The following is a 20,390-nucleotide window of genomic DNA, read 5'->3' as shown; positions in this document are numbered from 1 at the left end:
AGTGTGCCCGAACCCAAGCCTACACGGTCCCTGTGTTGCCCAGCTGTGGTGATGAGCTTCGTGGGTGCCTTGCTGCTATGCCCCCTCTGCCCCAAGACAACCTGCAGTGGAACTGGCCTGATCCCTTCCCCAGAAGCGGAGAAAAGGCCACTGTCCCGCCACGGACTGAGGTCCCGGAACACAGCCCCTGAAAACCAGAGAGATGCGCAACTGCTGGATTTGAACCTGCAAGGGAACTGGACTTGACTGGCAGAGTTTGGTCCTGACTGCATCGAGTGTCGGTGAGTACTTGCAACACTTACTGGTGGCCCCTGGCGCATTCATAGACTTTTATGCACGAGTCTTCCCCAAGGGCCACTCACCTTTGTTAGGGTAACCTGTGCTACCATCCGATTCCCGATTCCTGAAAATCGCTCTGCTCTCTTGTGGAGACCCCCCTTGAATAGTGGAACCTTATTCTTTATCGCCTCACCCACCTTCCTGAGACACTACAGCCCCTTGAAGAGACTTGTTTTGTACTTAAATGCACGATTGAGTGCTGCCACGCTAAACGTATTTTTGAGAACAAGGCTCCACACTTCGTAGGGACTGGACTGCCTATTAGTTAGGATTGAGACTCCTGAAGAATCTCCTAAAGTATATTTGCACTGTCTGACCCTCTTCTGTTACAGGTTGCCGATCCATACTAGCTTCATATTGCTTTAGGACAACAGTTACTGTATATATGTTCCCTAGTATTTGGTTGTGTTAGAATTGTTAATAATTACTGTGGTTTCATCGTGTGTTTGACTTAAAAGGCCTATCATAAATGTATACTTTTTTATATATACACCTGACCGAGAGTAATTTGTGGTGTTGTTTACTGTCTATGCTCATTGTGGACTTTCGATCACCCTCACCCCTCATGAGACCTAGTCTTGACCCCCGCTAATGCTACCTTGATTGGTCTGGCTTGTCCAGAAGGTTACCCTGTTCCAAAAAAACTAGGCTATCCTTCTGAACCTCTGCCCATTAGGTCAGAAATCCATCTTAACAGCAATGTATGGGGGGGGCTTGAGTACAGGACAGTAGCATGTGATGTAGTGGGGTCCTTGCCTTTAGGACAGTAGCATGTTTTGTAGTGGAGGCGGGCTCTTGAATTCAGGCTATTAGCATGTTATGTAGTGGAGTGGGACTCTTCATTTCAGTACAGTAGCATGTTATGTAGTGGAGGGGGTGTTGGGGTGGTCAAGAGAGGTCGCAATCAGGGACGCACTTTGTGCGTGCCATATTTGTGACTGGGGGTGCGCTGAAGTTAGCACGATATTGCAATTTTATATGTATCCAGTGTAGTTAATGTGAATGTGTTACTTTAAGTGTTATTTAGTGTTCAAGTTGATACATTTTAGATTTGCACACGCATAGTAAGATAAATGTCTAGATATGGGGTGCTATGAAGTGCCTAGAAACTGGGCAATGAGGAATGTGATAATGCGCATGAGAAGAAGGGTACTTGTCACGGAAAACCCACTGTGAAGAAGACACAATAGTTATTAAACATGCATGCACACTGATATACAGACATGGGGAATTTATAAATCTACATGTAGTGGGTTCTTTTTATAAATTGGTTTAACTCTTTGGGCAGGGGTTATCGAGGTGAATGTTAAGTGACTGGGAAAACTGGTTTTGCAGGGTTAAAGGCCGAAGCAGAGGTAATGATTAACCATGATTTTCAGATAGCCAAACAAGCTGGCCCAAGGTTTCTGGCCTGGCAATATGATGAAAGGCAGTTGTAAGTGCATCAGAGCTCATTATTTATTGTTCAGAGGGATCCGGCCGTTTGCTTTTGACCAACACAAAAGGTGGGATGAAGTTGCGCTTGAGGTCAGAGTGACCGATACTTCATGGGCATCGATTTGTTCCTCGGGATGTGACCAGAGGCCATGCGTGTTGAATTGCCAGTCATTAAGATTATAGTTTTCCAGAGATGCCAGATAGTCGGGGTGGGTGAGATGGTTATTCCCATTTCAAAGGGAACCTGTTTACTCCTCCCCTCCTCGTGTTGTTTGAAGTATTTGTGCAAACCATGTGCAATTGTGTTGGGGTTATAAAGTCTCAGACCAGCTGTGACTTGAAATAAATTATGTTTGTATGTGAATGTGTAAGTATGTGATGATGTCATGACCTACCACGGACAAATCCTAAAAGAGGGTGTGTTTTACACCTGAGCAGAAGATGGTAGTTGAGATTATCATGACCAATAAGAATGGGGGAATTGGAGAAAGATTGGATTTCTTTTGTATGGGTCTTGACCAATCACACGTGGGGGGCGGTTTGTAATAAAATATATGGGAATGTTTTATCTGTTGCAAAAATGTATATAATGTGTCAACTTAGTGTGGTTCAGAGAGACTCAGGTTAGTTTGACTCTGCTGCATCATTTAGCACCTCCCCGGATGAGTGTACAATAAACTTGCTTTACGTCCTAACATGCACTTGCGTCTTTAGTGGTGGGCCTGCTTTGGGTTAAGTTAAGGCAGTGGTCTTCAAACTTTTTTGGAATGGGCCCCCCCTAAACAAAGTTTGGGCAGGCTGGGCCCCCCAAAAGTGCCAGATGGACAGTATGTAGAAATCGCTAAGAACTTTTGTGTGCCGTCACTGCACCCTACTCCCAGTACAGACCCTGGGCTCTCCCCACCCTACTCCCACCACTATCCCATGCTGCCGCCGATCCTGCTCCCACCACAGTCCCATAACACAAGCATACACACATCCATACACATTTAAATAAAAAATAAATCGCCATAAACGTACCTTCTGAAGGGGCCTGCGCATGGTTGCTAAAATGCCCCGTTCCAGGTTGCTCTGCCCGTATGTGCGAGGAGGCGCAGGAGCACCCCCTCGCACATACATACATGCAGTGCCCCAGCCAGCATTTCCAATGAGCTATGCAAGGTTGGCGAAGCAAAACACCCCCAGCGTTGCATGGCTCAGTGATCATGTGCGGCTGGGGAAATGAACTGTCAAAAGCAAACAGTGTTTCCCTTTGACAGTTCAGCTAGCCCAGGAGCACTCCCTCAGCTGGAAAAAGCAGCTGAGGGAGTGCTCAGTGTTTCACTGAGCTGGCTCCTCGGCTCCTCCGTAATGGGTGAGGTGGCCAGTGGGTGGACGCCCCCTCACCCATTATGGATGAGCCGGCAGGCTTGGACTGGCCTATAGGGCAATGGGGCGATGACCGTACCAAAAATGTAAAATGCTAGTGTGGGCCAGTCAAAATGGGCCACTTTTTTGGCCAATGTGGGCCAGTTTGAGGAGTTACTTCACTATGCTGCTAGTAGTTTTGACCATTGTTGCTGAATAAATATTCTTTAAATATCACAATTTGTTTACATTTGAACAAAAAACAACCCCTTGGGTACTATTCAAACAGTCTGTGACTAAAGGACTGAATATCCATTTGCAACTGCTGGCCATTTTTTCATTGGTGCCTAAGACCGTTTTATGGTCCAGTCTGACCATGTGAGCTGCCCCTTCCCATTTCCTCCAATCCAAAAAAATATGTTTTTTTTTTACATTTCATGCTGGGCATTTTTAGAAAGTTCTCCAGCATTAAAAAATAGTAATAATTCCCTATTCAACTTCTTTTACGGCCTTCTATAAATGTTAATGAAGTAGATGAAAAATAAATAACTGTAAGCATTTTGTAAACATATGTGCATTTTTATTTAAAAAATCTTGACATTTTGAAAATAATGCGCATGTTACGCAAGTCTGTACATTTTAAGGATTTAAAGAATGTGTGTCCTTTCTTCTAATAAAAGCAGAAAATGCCTTTAAAAACTTTTCTGGAGAATTCTGCCCGTTGCCTCAAAAGCAAAAGCCTGCAAAATGGAGCAAATTGCAGTGTACTGTTAGTTCTCCCTTTTTATACAGAAACTTCACTAATGCCTGATCTTATTCTGCAGGAAGTTCACACTGTCTCCCCCTCCTGTTCAGGCTTGTAATGGCTCCATTGAATACTAATTTAATATTGGTAATAATATTAATAATAATAAATATATGTAAATATATGAAAAAACTCAACCAATCTGCTATAAAGTGTACATTTTAGGACAGTCCTCTATCGCCTCATCATAGTAGGAAGCCTTCATTCAGTGGCCGTAGGAGGCGGCGCCCGGAGGATGGCACTACTCAGATGGCTCCACATGTTCCGCCAGATCCAGCGTTTCTGGGCTAAGCCGAAGGGGTGCTATTCACATGGCCAGCAAGTGTTGGAAGAGAAAAACATTGGTTTCCCCCAATTATATGTCCGTGCCCTTGCCCTCCATCAGCACCTATACCGTGGCAGTCGTACCGGGCACGCGCTAGCCAACACCCCCAGGTGCCTCCGAAAACACCAATATCAAACCCCTTACATGCTTATCGCCCAGCGTGTTCTGCCCTTATTGGGCGACAAATCCTGTAGGGCATGGCCCAGGGGGCAACAGTGAGGTGGGGGAAGGACAAAGCTGTACCCTTCCCCCAGTAAGAAAGCCCTTGGGGTACGACTCAACCGACACATGTAGGAGATTAAGGGCCACAGCCCTGAGACAGGCACACTGTCCATGCGGCGGAGAGAGGAGCCACCCTCAAATTCTTATACACCCAAGAGATAGAATACTATACAAAATACATTACACAATCTATAGGTCACAAAAACACCAACAGCGTACATAGAAAACATGGACAGAAGGAGGGCTCTCCATCCCTTCTAGAAGGAAGCGCGCCACACGGGCGCCGGTGGGCACCGCCCATCCAGGCTATGGCTTCAGAATCATTGCCCTTGATGGGGGAAACCCTGCCACCGACATAGCAAAGAAAGGACAGTGTCACACAGGGATGACGTTGATTTGGATTCACAATCTCGTGTAATTAGTAGAGGGAGAGCAGGCCCTGTGGTGCCATCAGTAATGAGGCCGCATGCATGGTGATGTCAATAAACAGAGGGCCCTGTAAGGTCACAACTGCCAAGGAGACCCACTCTCCAGTGAAGAAATCATTATGAAGACGATCGTGTCCTGGGATGTGAACGGCAGTGGGACGGGGAGTCCTGTGGCGTCATCACGGGGAGTCCTGTGGCGTCATCAGCAGTGGGACGGGAGTCCTGGGATTTTATCACCGGGAGATGGCGCAGCAGGTGGCGGGGAGTAGACATTTCACAGCATGCCACATTGTTCATTAGCTGCCCTGTCTTTCCTTGAGAGGTCATGTGAGGAGAGTTTTGAGACCTCAGCCTGGGTAGGATGCAGGAGGACGGCTGCAATCACCTTCATGCTCAGTTCTACAAGAAAGAAAGGGCAATGTTAGCACCTGCGTCTGGCGTCTCCTGCATAAACTCATAGGTCTCAAAGCGGTGCGTGACAGGTCCTAGCCACCACAAAGAGGGTTGTGTGGGGGGGGGGGGAGTGTGTGCAAGTTTAAGTCTTCAAAACCTGCTGGAGGGGGCACCCGTGCAACTATCCAAACCAGGTTCTGCCTGCTAGGTGGGTGTGTGGAGGCTGCAGCCCCCTACTCTGCTGCCAAGGGCAACTGTGATCCCAACCAGATTCGGCATGCCACCGCGGTGTGTGGTAGCGTCAGCCCCCAAACTCTGCTGCCACGGGCACCTGTGATCCCAACAAGATTCGGCATGCCACTGCGGTGTGTGGTAGCTGCAACCTCCTACTCTGCTGCGTTGGGCACCTGTGCAACTATTCAAACCAGATTCTGCATGCAACAGCGGTGTGTGGTAGCGTCAGCCCCCAAACTCTGCTGCCACAGGCACCTGTCCAGTGATCCCAACCAGATTCCTCATGCCACAGCGATGTGTGGTAGCTGCAACTCCCCTACACTGCTGCCACAGGCACCTGTGCAGTAATCCCAAACAGATTCTGCATGACACAGCAGTGTGTGGTAGCTGCAGCTACCCTACTCTGCTGCCACGGCACATGTGCAGTAATCCCAACCAGATTCCACATGTCACAGCAGTGTATGGTAGCTGCAGTGCCTCTACTCTGCTGCCACAGGCACCTGGCAATAATCCCAACCAGATTCCACATGACACAGCGGTGTATGGTAGCTGCAGTGCCCCTACTCTGCTGCCATGGGCACCTGGCAATAATCCCAACCAGATTCCGCATGCCACAGCTGTGTGTGGTAGCTGCAGCGCCCCTACTCTGCTGCCACGGGCACCTGGCAATAATCCCAACCAGATTCCGCATGCCACAGCTGTGTGTGGTAGCTGCAGCGCCCCTACTCTGCTGCCACGGGCACCTGGCAATAATCCCAACCAGATTCCGCATGCCACAGCGTTGTGTGGTAGAGTCCGCCCCCTACCTTACTGCCACGGAAACCTGTGCAGTGATCCCAACCAGATTCTGCACGCCACAGCGGTGTGGCAGCTGCAGTCCTCCTAATCTGCTGCAGGGAGCACACACGTAGTGATACCACTGAGGTTCACATGCCCCACGGGATGTGTGCGAGTGTGTGGCAGCTGCAGTTCTTATGCTCTGCGTCAGTGGGCACCCCTGTAGGGTTACCAACCAGGTTCTGCATTCCCAAGGGAAACTGAAACCTCTCCTACCCTGCTGCGCGGAACCACCCATGCCGTGATCCCATCAGTTTCTGCACGGCTAGGGGTGCCATTGACTCAAGTCCTGAGGCACACACTACTCCACTCCTGGTCTTTGCTTTTACTTCAATGTTATGCATTGCAAGCGACCCATCACTCCCGCTCCCAGCAGGCATGGGATGGAGAAGCTCAGCGCTGGCACTCAGGGGGCTTGCGGAAGCTGGGCTCCTCCTAGTCTGCTGGTGGCGACCTTGCCCTCCCCGCCCGGGCCTGTCGCAGCTGCTGGCACTTAACTGTGCAGTGGCACAGACACACCCTGTGGGGGCTGAAGCTGCAGCTGTTATATTTTCCAGGCCAGACACTTGCAAAGGGGGCAGACATTGGGCGAGGTGCATGCCCCACCCTGCCACTGATGGCAGTAATACTCAATACTCTTTCATTGTTCACAAGTGACATTTTGTGGGTGTTGAAATCAGCTAAACGCCCACTGCACTCTTTTCCTGGGGCAAAGCCCCCTCTGTAAGCAGCTCTGAAAGTAACAGGGACCCACAATACGTACCCGTGCACAGAAGAAGACGCCGCAGACCGCAACAGCCACGGCCGCCACAGCCACGGCCACAGAGATCAAGATGATACCCCAGTACTTCAGGCCGTACTCCTTCGGGGCCGCCACAGTCGAACCTGCGCGGGAAAAACAGAGGGAGGAGAGGCCATGAGAAAGCTGGGCCTGGGACTGCTCTGCCGACCCCCACGCCCCCACCATCAACCGACAGACTAAACACTAGCATTCTGGAAGACCGGAAATACAATTTTAAAAAACTGAAAATAAAAATGTTAAAGTTCACATTGAAAATATACAAAAAATAAATACTTTAGACATTTGTTAAAACATGAGAGATGAAATAAGTGCAGGATGAACCCTGAAAATATCCGCTGGGGCCGCCCCAGGAATAAAGGGAGGGGGTGCAATCCAGAAAGCGGGGATTGCAGATGTAACCGAAGCGCGCGCCTCTCGTCTACTCATTCTATCTACTCTATCAACCACCCCACTAGCTTTACAGAGCCCCCCTTCAATTAGGAATGATTTGCCCCCCGCCCTGACGTCTGTGCCATGTCCCCCTCTATGGTATAGCGCCTGGTCCCGAGCCGGGGCTTAGCGCGTGCCCAGTCTGTGGTCTGGGCGCTGCATACTCTAGTGACGTCAGGTGTGCGCCCTTTGCACCCACTGTAAATGACAAGCTATGTTATGTTAAAAGAACTTATAAGGCGCACGCTCAGCCTAAGGCATCATGGCGCCAGAGATTCAGAAGAAACAGAGTTTTTAGGAACGATGAGAGGAAGGAGAGATGCTGAGAAGTGGCGCACAGGGAGCGATGCCCACCCCAACTGAGAAGGCGCGGCCACCCCTACGGGATAGTCTGACCCCGGGAACGACGCAGACGCAGCAGAATATGCGGACAAAATGTGGTCTGCAAATATTCAGCGCCCCTTTTGTAAAAAGCACGCTGCACACTGCAGAGCGATTTAAAGAGAACACGCTTCTCGCCAGAAGCTGATGAAGCAGGGGAGAGATATGAGCACCAAGCGGGGGGGGTGAAGGACAGACCTGGCTGCAGCATTCTGGAGGAGCTGAAGACCGTGCAGACGATAACAAGGCTGACCGAGATAAAGCGCATTGCAGTAGTCGAGGGTACTGCGAACAGCAGCCCCAACAACAGGAGCCTGAGATTGGACGGGAAGAAAAGGGAGAACTTTCCGTAGCATTTTCAATTGGTCGTGTCCGGATTTGCAGACTGAGGCGACCTGATCACACATAGGTAAATAAGAGGAGATTTTTACAGCCAGATTTTTAACAGAGGAGGTTGGCAAAGGGAAAGGACCCAGAGAAGTAGGCCAGAAGTCGGCCATCCAGAAAGACAGAGAGCTGGAGGTGCCAACAACAAGAACCTCTGTTTTATCACCATTAAGCTTCAGCCAGTTCCCAGCCATCCAGGAATGCAAGTCTGCAAGGCAACCCCTAAGCCGAGCAGCAGTGTCAGGCCGAGTAAGATCAAAACGAACCATGATTTGCATGTCACCGGCATAGGAGTAATACCGGAAGCCATGGGACTGGAGAAGGCGAAGAAGTGGACCAGTATAGTTATTAAATAGGTTAGGAGAAAGAACAGAGCCCTGCGGAACAACGCAGGATAATGGAACAGGTTTAGAACAAAAAGGGGAGAGAAAAACAGACTGAGAACGGTCTGCCAAGAAGGCAGAGAACCAGGTCAGAACTTGGCCCAACTGACCCGCAGTCGATAGCCCGGGAGATCAGGGTGGCATGGTCGACAGCGTCGAAAGGAGCAGATATGTCTAACAATATCAGTGCTCTGACACCACCCTGATCAACCAGGCGGACAAGATCATCCATCACAGAAGTGAGGACTGATTCGTTACCTCTCTCTCAGGGCGGAACCCTGACCGAAAAGAATCAAAGCAACCAGAGGATTCAAGAAACAAAGAAAGCAAAGGGGAAACAAGAGACTCCAACAGCTTGATAAGAAAAGGGAGGCATGAAATTGGACGAAGGTTTGAGTTCACGGAGGGATTAAGAGAGGGCTTCTTGAGCAAGGGGATCACAAGCGCATGTTTCGAAGCACTGGGGATATATCCAGTAATATAGGAAGTATCAACTGCCGATGGGATTAATGAAACAATATCTCCCGAGATCTCTTTAAGAAGAGCAAGAGGGATAGGGTCAAGCGCTGACGCAGATTTAAGTAGAGGAATAGCCGTAAGAACATCCTGATCAGAGAAAATAGGGAAAAGAGACCAAGTTGAATTGGGCATAACCAGGAAAGCAGAGGGGGACGGAGTGACAGACTGCCCGACAGAGTTGCTGATGTTCTGATGGATGGTCCCGATCTTGTTGATAAAGAAACAGGAGGGAGAGTCACAGAGATATTGAGAAGGCACCGCCTGTGGTCCCGCCTTATCCGGGGAGGAGAGAGAGTGAACCAAGTCAAACTTGCTTTGGTTTGATTGATGGCTGCCTCCATGCTCTGATAGGATATGATAGGTTATTTATAACACGCTTAATACCCAGAGGTTTCTAAGCGCATACCCGGGGATCGAACCTGTGTTGCTCCGTGCCGTCTTGCTTCCAAGGCGAGCACGTTGCCCCTCCAGCTATCCTCCTCTGACTAAAAAAGGACGGCTTGGCAGAGATGATAGCCTTTTTGAAGGCCGCCGTAGTACAACGAAAGGACGTTTTATCAGCCAGTGAATAGCTGGCTCACCTCTTCCTCTGCAACTGCCTACAAAGAAGCTTACAGGCCCTACGTTCATCAGAGAACCAGGGCACGGAAGGGCGGTTGATCTTTTTGCAGAGCCTAAGGGGAGCCCAAGAGTCAGCTACCACACAAAAGGTAGCATCCAGAGTTAGCAAAGAGCATGGCGTATCTTGAGCACACGGAGAGATACGGGAGGCTACAAGGTCACAGCTGCGCTTAAGGGCAGCATGCTTGGCCCCGGGTAAAGTAGGGCCCAGTCGAGGAATGAGAAAAGGCACCAGAAAGTGGTCAGACTATAGTACAGGGACAGGAGGAAGAAGAGTAGTAGAGGCCTCCGAGGTAAAAAAAAAACCCAGGACGTTGCCCAGTCGATGAGTAGGGTCAGTGACCAAGTGAGGGAAACCACGGTCGGACATAAGAGCTAAGAAATGAGAAACCCGCCGGGCATTAGTTGCATTAAGTGGGAGATTAAAGTCACCCACGATCAAAAGATTGGGATATTTGAGTGGAAGCTCCAATGCAAAAGCAGGACATTCTGCGCAGAAGACACTGTCAACACCAGGGGGTCTGTAGACCACGAGGAGGGGCAGTGTCCAGATGGGAGATATGGGAAAGAAGTCACTCCGTCTTCAGGGAGCGATTAGGCACAACGCAAGGGGCGTTAAACATATCCTTGTGCATTATGGCCAAGTGCTGTACAGTGAGCAGGCTCTCGCCCCCAGTGGTGGTCCAGAGGGGGCAAAGTGCCCATTGAGGGGCACGAGTCAATACAATTTCACTACTTAGCGGCCAGCAGGGGGAGTGCCTCAGGTTCAGAAAGTGGCCCATAGGGGGTCCCCCCTGAACTCCACTCCACTTTTAAAAATGATCCTGATAAGAAAATCAAAAAGTTAAAAAAGAACTAAAAACAAAAATAAGAACCCCCCCAAAAAACGTATCATTAAAAGAATAAAAGGAATTAAAGCAACAGTGTTACTCCAAAAGGCAACCAACACGAACTATTCAATACAGCTGCGCGTGCTTGCGATTCTGGATGCCTACGGGTTCTTGTGTGTTTAGTGGCTCGGTTTGCCCTGTCCGTGCCTGTCGTGGGTGCATTTTCTCACCTTACTTCTGGACAGTTTTAGGAGTAATGTACCAGCTGCGAAGTACACTTGGAGAACTTGCTACCAGCTTTAAATGTTTTCATTTTAGTTTCAAAACTGAAGAACCACCATCTTATGCTGTGAATGTCCTTTTTCTGACGTCACTCGCATAAAAATACAAAGGGTCTATATTTCTGTACACGTGGCAACCCTACCCGGGTGCACGCAACATGCCTTCTCCATTGTGGGACACACGCGCACCTTGTACATTGTGTCATGTCATGTCTCACCCCGCCCATTTCAGGTGTGAGGGCAGCTGCACGCACACCAAAAGCACTCAGCAGGCCTTGGTAAGCGCATCACACTGGCTCGGCTCATGTTATCTATCTATTTATCTATCTATCTATCTATCTATCTATCTATCTATCTATCTATCTATCTTGGTTTTTATATAGCGCTGAATCGCCCAAGGGCCTCAGAGCGCTCACAGGGACAGAGACAAAACATGAACATGTACAGTGCACACTCTGTTTCACTAGCGCTGCATCGACACTATTTTATTACAAGAATGGACATTTATCAGCTCAAATCCAAAGTGCTTGAAAAAGGAACTACCATCACCCCTCCCCCCTCAGCCATTCATTGCTTGAGTCAGTGTCCATCCCGAGGCCTTGCAAGGGTTCACTTTGCAGGGGGTGCCCGGGTGAAAGGCTCATCAGCCTGGGGCAGGTGCCATGAAACTCACTCAGTGTGGTCAGAGTGGTGGGGGTACTGGTTACGCTGGTGAAGTTGGTCACTGGGGCTGTGGATGGAGAGATGGGTATGCTCTGTTATCAACACGGATCAACAAATACCCAAGTAACACCCGCTCCCCCACCCCATCCCATGACTGCCCACGTCACCCAAATGGTAGCCATTTGGGTATATTGGCACTTGCTTTCCTGCACTGTACCACTCTCCCCCAGTCTCTGATTAGCTGTGTGCCTGGCTCCAACACTCTGTGCCAGGCTCCCTCAGTCTATTCCTGGCTCCCTCACTCTGTGCCAGACTCCCTCACTCTGTGCCAGGCTCCCTCAGTCTATTCCTGGCTCCCTCACTCTGTGCCTGGTTCCCTCACTCTGTGCCAGGCTCCCTCAGTCTATTCCTGGCTTCCTCAGTCTATTCCTGGCTCCCTCACTCTGTGCCTGGTTCCCTCACTCTGTGCCAGGCTCCCTCAGTCTACTCCTGGCTCCCTCACTCTGTGCCAGGCTCCCTCAGTCTATTCCTGGATTCCTCACTCTGTGCCAGGCTCCCTCAGTCTACTCCTGGCTCCCTCACTTTGTGACAGGCTCCCTCAGTCTATTCCTGGCTCCCGCACTCTGTGCCAGACTCCCTCACTCTGTGCCAGGCTCCCTCAGTCTATTCCTGGCTCCCTCACTCTGTGCCAGGCTCCCTCAGTCTATTCCTGGCTCCCGCACTCTGTGCCAGGCTCTCCCAGTCCTCGCTTGGTTCCCTCACGCTGTGCCTGGTTCCCTCACGCTGTGCCTAGCTCCCTCAGTCTGTATCCGCCTCTGGCGCCCTGTGCCTGCTTCCTTGGTGTATGCTTGGCTCGGCTCCGCAGTCTGTAACCAGTGCCCCCTGCGTCTACAGCTGGCACCATCAACCTGTGCCCAGCGTCCTTAACCTGTGCGCATCACTATCCCTCTGTACCCAGGCCGCTCATTATGATTCCTCTGCCTATTCCCCACAGTCCGCTCAAGGTCCCCGGTACATGCCAGTGATGCCCAGTATGCATGGCTGTGCAGGGGGGCGGGCACCCACCTGTGGTGGCGTTGGTGATGTTTGTGCCATTGGTCGTTTGCGTCGCTGCATCTGTAAGAAAAACAGGGCCAGACTTAGAATCCGTGGGGATATTAATCAGCTGACCGGGGATAGGATGCCCCCCGCCCCCTCGCAATGATCTGTAGTGATTGGTCAGCCATTTGACCATCCCAATCCTCTGTCCTTGCTCTTTCCAGCCAGAGAGGGCGCTGGGGAGGGCGCCTGGCTCCTATCCCCACCCATGCAGGCTGCTTCAGGGCCCACGTGAGTTTACCTAGCCTTCGGGTGGGTGGGGGCCTTAGGCGCCTGCGGCCTGGCAGTGGGATGCCACATGAATTGATGACTATGAGGTGGGCCGGGGTGACGCCACACAGGCCAGTGACGTCATCAACGAGCGCCACAGTAGAGGACTGAAGAGGGGAGAGAATGTGACGTGGAGCACATGCACACACTCCCATACTTGCCAACATTGTGTGACCAAAAAGATGTAGGATTTTTCAAGTTTGAAAAAGAATAATTCCCATAACAATGACGTCACAGGAAAATACAAAACATACAAACAGCACAATATGGAAAGATGTTGAAATGTTAAAAATGTATAATTCTGAATGCTAACACCAAACTGTCTGCAGATGATGTGTGATGGTGGTACACTCTGCCACTTGCTTTCACTGCTGCTTCACCTAAGGGTTGTCCCGGCAACAGTGCAGGACAGAGTCACGTCGCTGTCAGGTCAGTGGATTGGTCTGAGTGCAATCCAAGTAATCACCTACCAGCCCACTGCACAGACAGACTCATTAATGTGTTGCATGCTCTGTCCTGGAGCCTGCCCTAGAATCACATAGATTACCTGCCACTGTAAAAAGCAGCAGGATCTGTCACTGGAATCTGTAGGTGGTAGGGCTGCTTCAAAAGCAGTAGCCTACTGCCTAAAGATGTAAGGTTGGCAAGTATGCACTCCCACACACACAATCCCCCCACACACACTTCCTCATGCACACACTCCCACACACACAACCCCCCACACACACACTCCCACGTGCACACACTCCCACACACACAACCCCCCACACACACACTCCCACGTGCACACACTCCCACACACACAACCCCCCACACACACACGCTTCCTCCTGCACACACTCCCACACACACAACCCCACACACACACACTCCCACGTGCACACACTCCCACACACACAACCCCCCACACACACACTCCCACGTGCACACACTCCCACACACACAACCCCCCACACACACACGCTTCCTCCTGCACACACTCCCACACACACAACCCCCCACACACACACGCTTCCTCCTGCACACACTCCCACGTGCACACACTCCCCCACACACTCCGGCTATTAGTCTGATAGTCTGAAAAGCAGCTGAGAGGCCTTGGCGGGGAAGGCAGTTTCTGCTCTTCTGTGCAGATGTGAGGTTCCACTTTCCCGGTCTGGGCCTCGCTTCTAGGTCTGTCCTCTCCCCTGACAGCCCGGGCACTTCTTCTCCCCCCTGCCTCCCTTTCTGCCCCTCCTCTTCCGGCGTCGTCTTTTGATGACCCTGTCATAGTGGCGCCTCCATGGCCCGCATCCTGTTGCCTCCTGCTCGAACGAGGCGCCTTTACAGGACTGCGTCCCTTCGCGGCGCTGCCTGGGCCTCGCTCCTTCAGGGACACTCTGTAGTGCGTGCCCACTGCCCAGCTGTGCTGCTGGAATCTTCACCAGCCTGTATGCCCCTACCAACCCCTAACCCGGACCCCCTAGCAGCAAGCGCCGGGCCAGTGGCAAGTAACATGCCCCCCCCCTAGCGTATCCTCCCAAGCCTTGCCTTAAAGACCCCAACCCCACCCACCTCCCACTCTCTTGATCCCACTGTGTCCAGCATGCCAAGGGCAGGGCCCTGCGTTCCTGCCTGCAGGGGAGGGGACGTGGAACACTGACACAACACGCCCCCCAAAAGAGGATGCCACAGATCACAGCAAAGAGCTCCTGGAGACTAGGCCCTGCAGGTAGCTCGCGCAACATCAAGCCCCCCACTGCACTGTTCCCTGCGCCCCACAATATACGAAGCCTACCACACCCCTCTGTGTCCTCTTCGCTCCAGAGAATTGGACCCACTTCGCAGAATCCTCTCCTACTCAGTTCCTCATCACGGCCTGCTCCATCCACTCCTGAAGCCATTCCATGATCCACCCTCCACACATTCCAGCAGCCCAGAATGCCAGCCATCATAGCGGCCAGAGGCCTAGGGAACAAGCAGCGCCAGGTGTCACCCAAGATGCCCTCACCACACTGGCCGCCCATCGCAAGCCAACCCCACGCAGTGCACAGGCACCAGCACGAGCTGCAATACTGCCTGACACCCACCCCAAGGCGCTATGTGCTCAGCTAGCCTCTGGGAGAGCTCACAGGCTGCCTCCCAGCACTCACCCTCCACAGACATCTTATCGAAGTGGGCGACGTCACACCACACACGCCCCCGGGCAGACTCAAGAGCGTCCAGCGACATGCAACCAGGCAAGGGGTAGACTCCAGGAAAGGCGCCGGGAAGCGCGCTTTCCTGGGTTCTAGGCGAGTGGCCCTGGACCTCCGGAATGGTGACGCTTCTGGGCCGTTGTATTGACACCTCCCATGTGGCACCCTGAGCTAAAAAGTGACGGTGCCCTGTCTCCATAGAAACCGAACCACCATTATTAGGAGAGAGGTGGTGGTTCCCATGGCCTTGAAGTCCTGGGTCCTGTACAGAGCAAAGGGGGCACAGTTTACATTTCAACACGTGCGAGTACTCACCTGGCACCTGTAAAGAGAGCACAAAGAGGAGCACCCCCACGCTCAGGGCGGTGGCCAACTGCGCCCCTTTCATGGTCCTCCAGAAGCAGCCGAAAGGCAGGGGTTGGAGATGTAAGTGCCCTGCAGTGATGGGCGTCCACCAGACGCAGAGGAAGTGGTCAGGAGGGCAGAGATAGAAGCCCGAGTGCTTGGGAAGTCTGTGTGCCAGCAGGGAGGGGTTCTTGATGGTCTTCAGCGGGTCGTGCCTCCAGCTCGGGTCCCACGGGGTATGCTGCCTGTGTGGTGAAGGGTCTCCTGCTCAGGTGGCACAGCCTATGGAGGGTCTCCTGCTCAGGTGGCACAGCCTATGAAGGGTCTCCTGCCCAGGTGGAAGAGGCAGTGAAGTGTCTCTTGGCACGGGCTGGGAAGTGTCTCCTGCTCAGGTGGCACAGCCTGTGAAGTATCTCCTACCACAGGCTGGGAAGTGTCTCCTGCTCAGGTGGCACAGGCTGGGAAGTGTCTCCTGCTCAGGTGGCACAGCCAGTGAAGTATCTCCTGCCACAGGCTGGGAAGTGTCTCCTGCTCAGGTGGCACAGCCTATGGAGGGTCTCCTGCTCAGGTGGAAGAGGCAGTGAAGTGTCTCTTGGCACGGGCTGGGAAGTGTCTCCTGCTCAGGTGGCACAGGCTGGGAAGTGTCTCCTGCTCAGGTGGCACAGCCAGTGAAGTATCTCCTGCCACAGGCTGGGAAGTGTCTCCTGCTCAGGTGCCAGAGACAGTGAAGCGGACAGGTGGCTGAGACCTTTTCTTCTGTGGTTCTCCCAGGTGTGTGCTGATGAGTGATGAGTCAGCCCTCGCCCACTGCTTCCTTACCTCCAATCACGACACAGGATGCGAGTGGTTTCTGTTTTTGTTTGCTTGGGAAGCAACTGAAATTCCAGAGACCTGCTTTGGGGACGTCATTAGGGAAATCACAGAAAGGTGCCACAGAAGGGAAGTAACGGGACTCACTTGCCACGCCCCTGCCTACTGGCACCGCACCCCACCCTGGTGGCAATCCGGACCGCGCCAACAGCCCTGCGGTTCAGGAAGGAACTCAAGACCTCGCTCTCAAGTCAATGCCTGGGTCCCTCAGGGCTTCCCACATTCCTACATCACATGCGAGCCGCGTTCTGTCACCCCCTGTCCTTACCTCATATGTTAATCTCAACATGTCCAGCCAAAGCCCAAACACACGTAGAGGAGGGGTGGACCCCTCAGTCCATGACTCGGTGTGCAGGGAATTGCGTCAGCACCCACAGTCATGCGTTTCTAGCCTTGGATTCCGGGATAGTGTTCCTTAACAAATGGCAATTTAGAGGAAGTAACATGGGGTATGGCCCCCAAATGTAGCATGAAGCAGTAGAGCTTCACCAGGTGCGTAGGCCAGGGCTGAGCAGCGACGGTAAAATTAGCCCACGGTCACAGGGTGGCGCCACTGTACGGCACCGGGAGTAGAAAACACTACACGAAGATGGTGGGCACAAGAGGACATGTTCATTGCATTCATCTCAGGCCACCTCAATCAGGCTCCAGAGACTGACCAGAGATGTATGGGGGTCCTCCATCCCCTACTCCGGACCCTCACTCCTTTGCGCATGGGGACAACTGAGGGGCAGGGCGAGGCAGCGACATTGAAATTCAAAGAAGGAATATGACGTGAGCAGCAGCACTGCCACATGCAGCAATGATACATTAGACCAGTCTTTCTTCTATGTTTATTGTGAGTGTGTGCTTGCAGGTTCCGGATGTTTCCTCACGCTGGATTCCTGGTGCCCGTCATTACTTGCAGAGGTTGCCGGCATTCACGCACATTAGTATTTACTATTACAGTATTTATTGAGCACGGCCTAGCTTCGAGAAGCAACGGAGCGCTTTACAGAGGTATACAACAACACAGATACATAACGGAGTGCTTTACAGAGGTATACAACAACACAGATACATAACGGAGTGCTTTACAGAGGTATACAACAACACAGATACATAACCACGCTTTACAGAGGTATACAACAATACAGATACACAACCACGCTTTACAGACGTATACAACAACACAGATACATAACCACGCTTTACAGAGGTATACAACAACACAGATACATAACCACGCTTTACAGACGTATACAACAATACAGATACATAACCACGCTTTACAGAGGTATACAACAATACAGATACATAACCACGCTTTACAGACGTATACAACAATACAGATACATAACCCCGCTTTACAGACGTATACAACAACACAGATACATAACCACGCTTTACAGAGGTATACAACAACACAGATACATAACCACGCTTTACAGAGGTATACAACAATACAGATACATAACAGGGTGCTTTACAGACGTATACAACAACACAGATACATAACCACGCTTTACAGAGGTATACAACAACACAGATACATAACAGGGTGCTTTACAGAGGTATACAACAACACAGATACATAACCACGCTTTACAGAGGTCTACAACAACACAGATACATAACCACGCTTTACAGACGTATACAACAGTATAGATACATAACCACGCTTTACATAGGTATACAACAATACAGATACATAACGGGGTGCTTTTCAGAGGTATACAACAGTACAGATATACAGCAGGGGTGGGATACAAAGGGGGAAGAGGAGAGGTAGAGCTGTACCGGGTGATATGATATGATATGGCATTTATAACGCGCCAATACACAAGTGTTTCTACAAGGGTGGCCGAGAGGAGAGGGGCGAGCAGCATCTAGGGAGTCAGGTGGTGCTAGGGGCGACGTGATAGCCTTGGTGTTGAGGCAGAGAGATTCCTTGAAGAGGTGGGTCTTGTCTTCTTTTCTGAATTGTAGGAGCGCTGGGACGAGTCTGATGCCGACAGGGAGGAGGTTCCATAGTCTTGGAGTGTAGGCAGAGAAGGCTTATTTTCTGGACCTTTCCTTTTTGCAGAGGCGGATTTGAAGTCTGCACTGTCCTGGCTTTTGGTGTTGGGCTGTCTGCCAGAGATGCTGAGTTTCTCAGCGAGGTAGCTGGGTGACTTTATGGCGACTGCCTTATAGATGCTGCAGCAAGACTTGAAGGTGATTTGTGTGTGCAGTGGGAGCCAGTGAAGGTCAATGAGGGCCGGAAGTGATGTGGTCGTATCTGCGTAGCCCCTTTCTGAGGCATGGGGCTGCATGTAGGACACTTCTATGGGGCACAAGGGAGAATGACAGGAGGCCTTCGAGGAAGCTATTGCCCCCATCCAGGTGGGATAGGACCAGCGCTTGAATGGTGGATCGAAAGCTGGCTGAGTTTTCTTACTTATGTGTGTCTTGAAGGAGAGGTGTTTGTCGATGCAGAATCCGAGGGACCTGGCGCCGGAGGTGAGCTCGGGTGTGAAGCCCTCAAGGTTCATGGTTGGTAGCCAGGTCTGTATGTCTGGGTGTTCCTTGTCCTTGGCGAGGAGTAGGAATTTGGTCTTGGAGGGTTTGAGCTTCAAGTGTGCACTGGACATCCAACAAGGGGCAGGTTTTGAGCCTATGGATGTCCTTGATGGAGTCGATCTTGAGGTTTAGCTGTGTGTCATCGGCGTATTGGTGGATGGGGATGCTGTGTGTGGCTAGGAGGGCTCCCAGCAACTCCATGTGTAGCACATTAGACCGTCAATCGTTTTTTTCCACTGGATATCGGTGGGGGTGACTATTCCTGTTTCTTGGAGTTTTATACTGTTGATAGAGTGACATTTAAATGTAGCCCTATTCTTTAGTTTTACTTAACAGCTCCCGAGGAAGAGATAGTGACCCAGAAAGGGGCTGAGCAACGATGAAATTATTAACAAAAAATACCAAACTCTGGATGTTTGAATTTCAATGAGGACAAAAGTCGCTAATGTTGATGAACAGAAAGTTAAATGTACTTTTGAAAATTAAAGCTCAGAAATGAGTGACATTTTATGTCTCCAACTATGTATTTTGTCCAGAAAGTTTACGATCTACGCCTGTCTAGAGGGTGAGCCGGGGGAAGTGGGGGGATCGCCGTGCCAGAGTCAACGCTAACCCTGGCAGAGCCATTGGATCACATCTTTGCCAGTTTCATGGAATGACCATTGGTTTCATGTCGGGGGTCTTCACCTTCACCAAACTTCTGCTTATTTCTGCACACATCAGCAATTTCAAACTGGATCTTATTCTGCCAGTTTAGGGAAGCGGAGCCGCGTCACTTGGTCGGATCAGGCGCACCCGGAAGTTCCCAAAGACATTAGGTCATTTCTGGGAATGTTGTCTTAGTGACTGGGCTCTATCCACTGTGCTGAGTGGCTGCTCCACTCCCAGGGCGGCCAATCCACCTGCAAACACCTGCTCTGATGTTTCTGGGAACTCCCTTTATAAACACGACGTCCTCTTGCTGAATGTTGGAAGATGTCTTTTCATCGTCATAGCTACATATTTTGGCGACTATGCATAATAAAGTCATGACATTTTTCCGTGAATCAACTCTCACCTTCAATTTCCCCATAAGTTAAGGAGTGGACTGGGAACCAAGAGAGGCCCAGGAGTGTCCCCATTTTACACCGTGCAAGCGAAAATAGCAACTTAAGTGTGTGTGCTGGATACAGCACTGTACACAAAATCAGAGATGTCTAAAAAAGAGGCTCATGATGCAGAGAACCTCGGGAAATCTCCAGCGGTCCCTGTATGCCAGTCCACCATAGGCCAGTCCACCATAGGCCAGTCCACCATGGGAAATCTCCAGCATTCCCTGTACGCCAGTCCACCTTGGGAAATCTCCAGCATTCCCTGTACGCCAGTCCACCACATTCCCTGCAGGCCAGTCCACCATGGGAAATCTCCAGCGGTCCCTGTATGCCAG

General features: G+C 51.1%; 1 protein-coding gene across 2 annotated transcripts in view; it reads right to left on the bottom strand.

Moving 5' to 3' along the window:
* Positions 1-3,681: 3,681 nt before the first annotated feature.
* The window catches only part of LOC138522079 (uncharacterized), a 92,988-nt gene continuing 76,279 nt past the window's right edge, over positions 3,682-20,390 (bottom strand). The window contains exons 4-6 of one of the 2 annotated variants that reach the window (XM_069635318.1): positions 12,729-12,779; positions 7,131-7,252; positions 3,682-5,302 (exon numbers count right to left, since the gene is read on the bottom strand). In XM_069635318.1, the coding sequence (XP_069491419.1) occupies positions 5,297-5,302; positions 7,131-7,252; positions 12,729-12,779 (179 nt within the window). In that variant the 3' untranslated portion in view covers positions 3,682-5,296. The remainder of the gene's footprint in view (positions 5,303-7,130; positions 7,253-12,728; positions 12,780-20,390) is intronic. The other variant, XM_069635319.1, reaches the window with a different exon arrangement.

The sequence above is a fragment of the Ambystoma mexicanum genome, chromosome 13, assembly GCF_040938575.1.
Source record: "Ambystoma mexicanum isolate Mex_15411 chromosome 13, UKY_AmexF1_1, whole genome shotgun sequence".
Classification (NCBI taxonomy): Eukaryota; Metazoa; Chordata; class Amphibia; order Caudata; family Ambystomatidae; genus Ambystoma; species Ambystoma mexicanum.
This window is presented reverse-complemented; position numbering and strand designations above follow the sequence as displayed.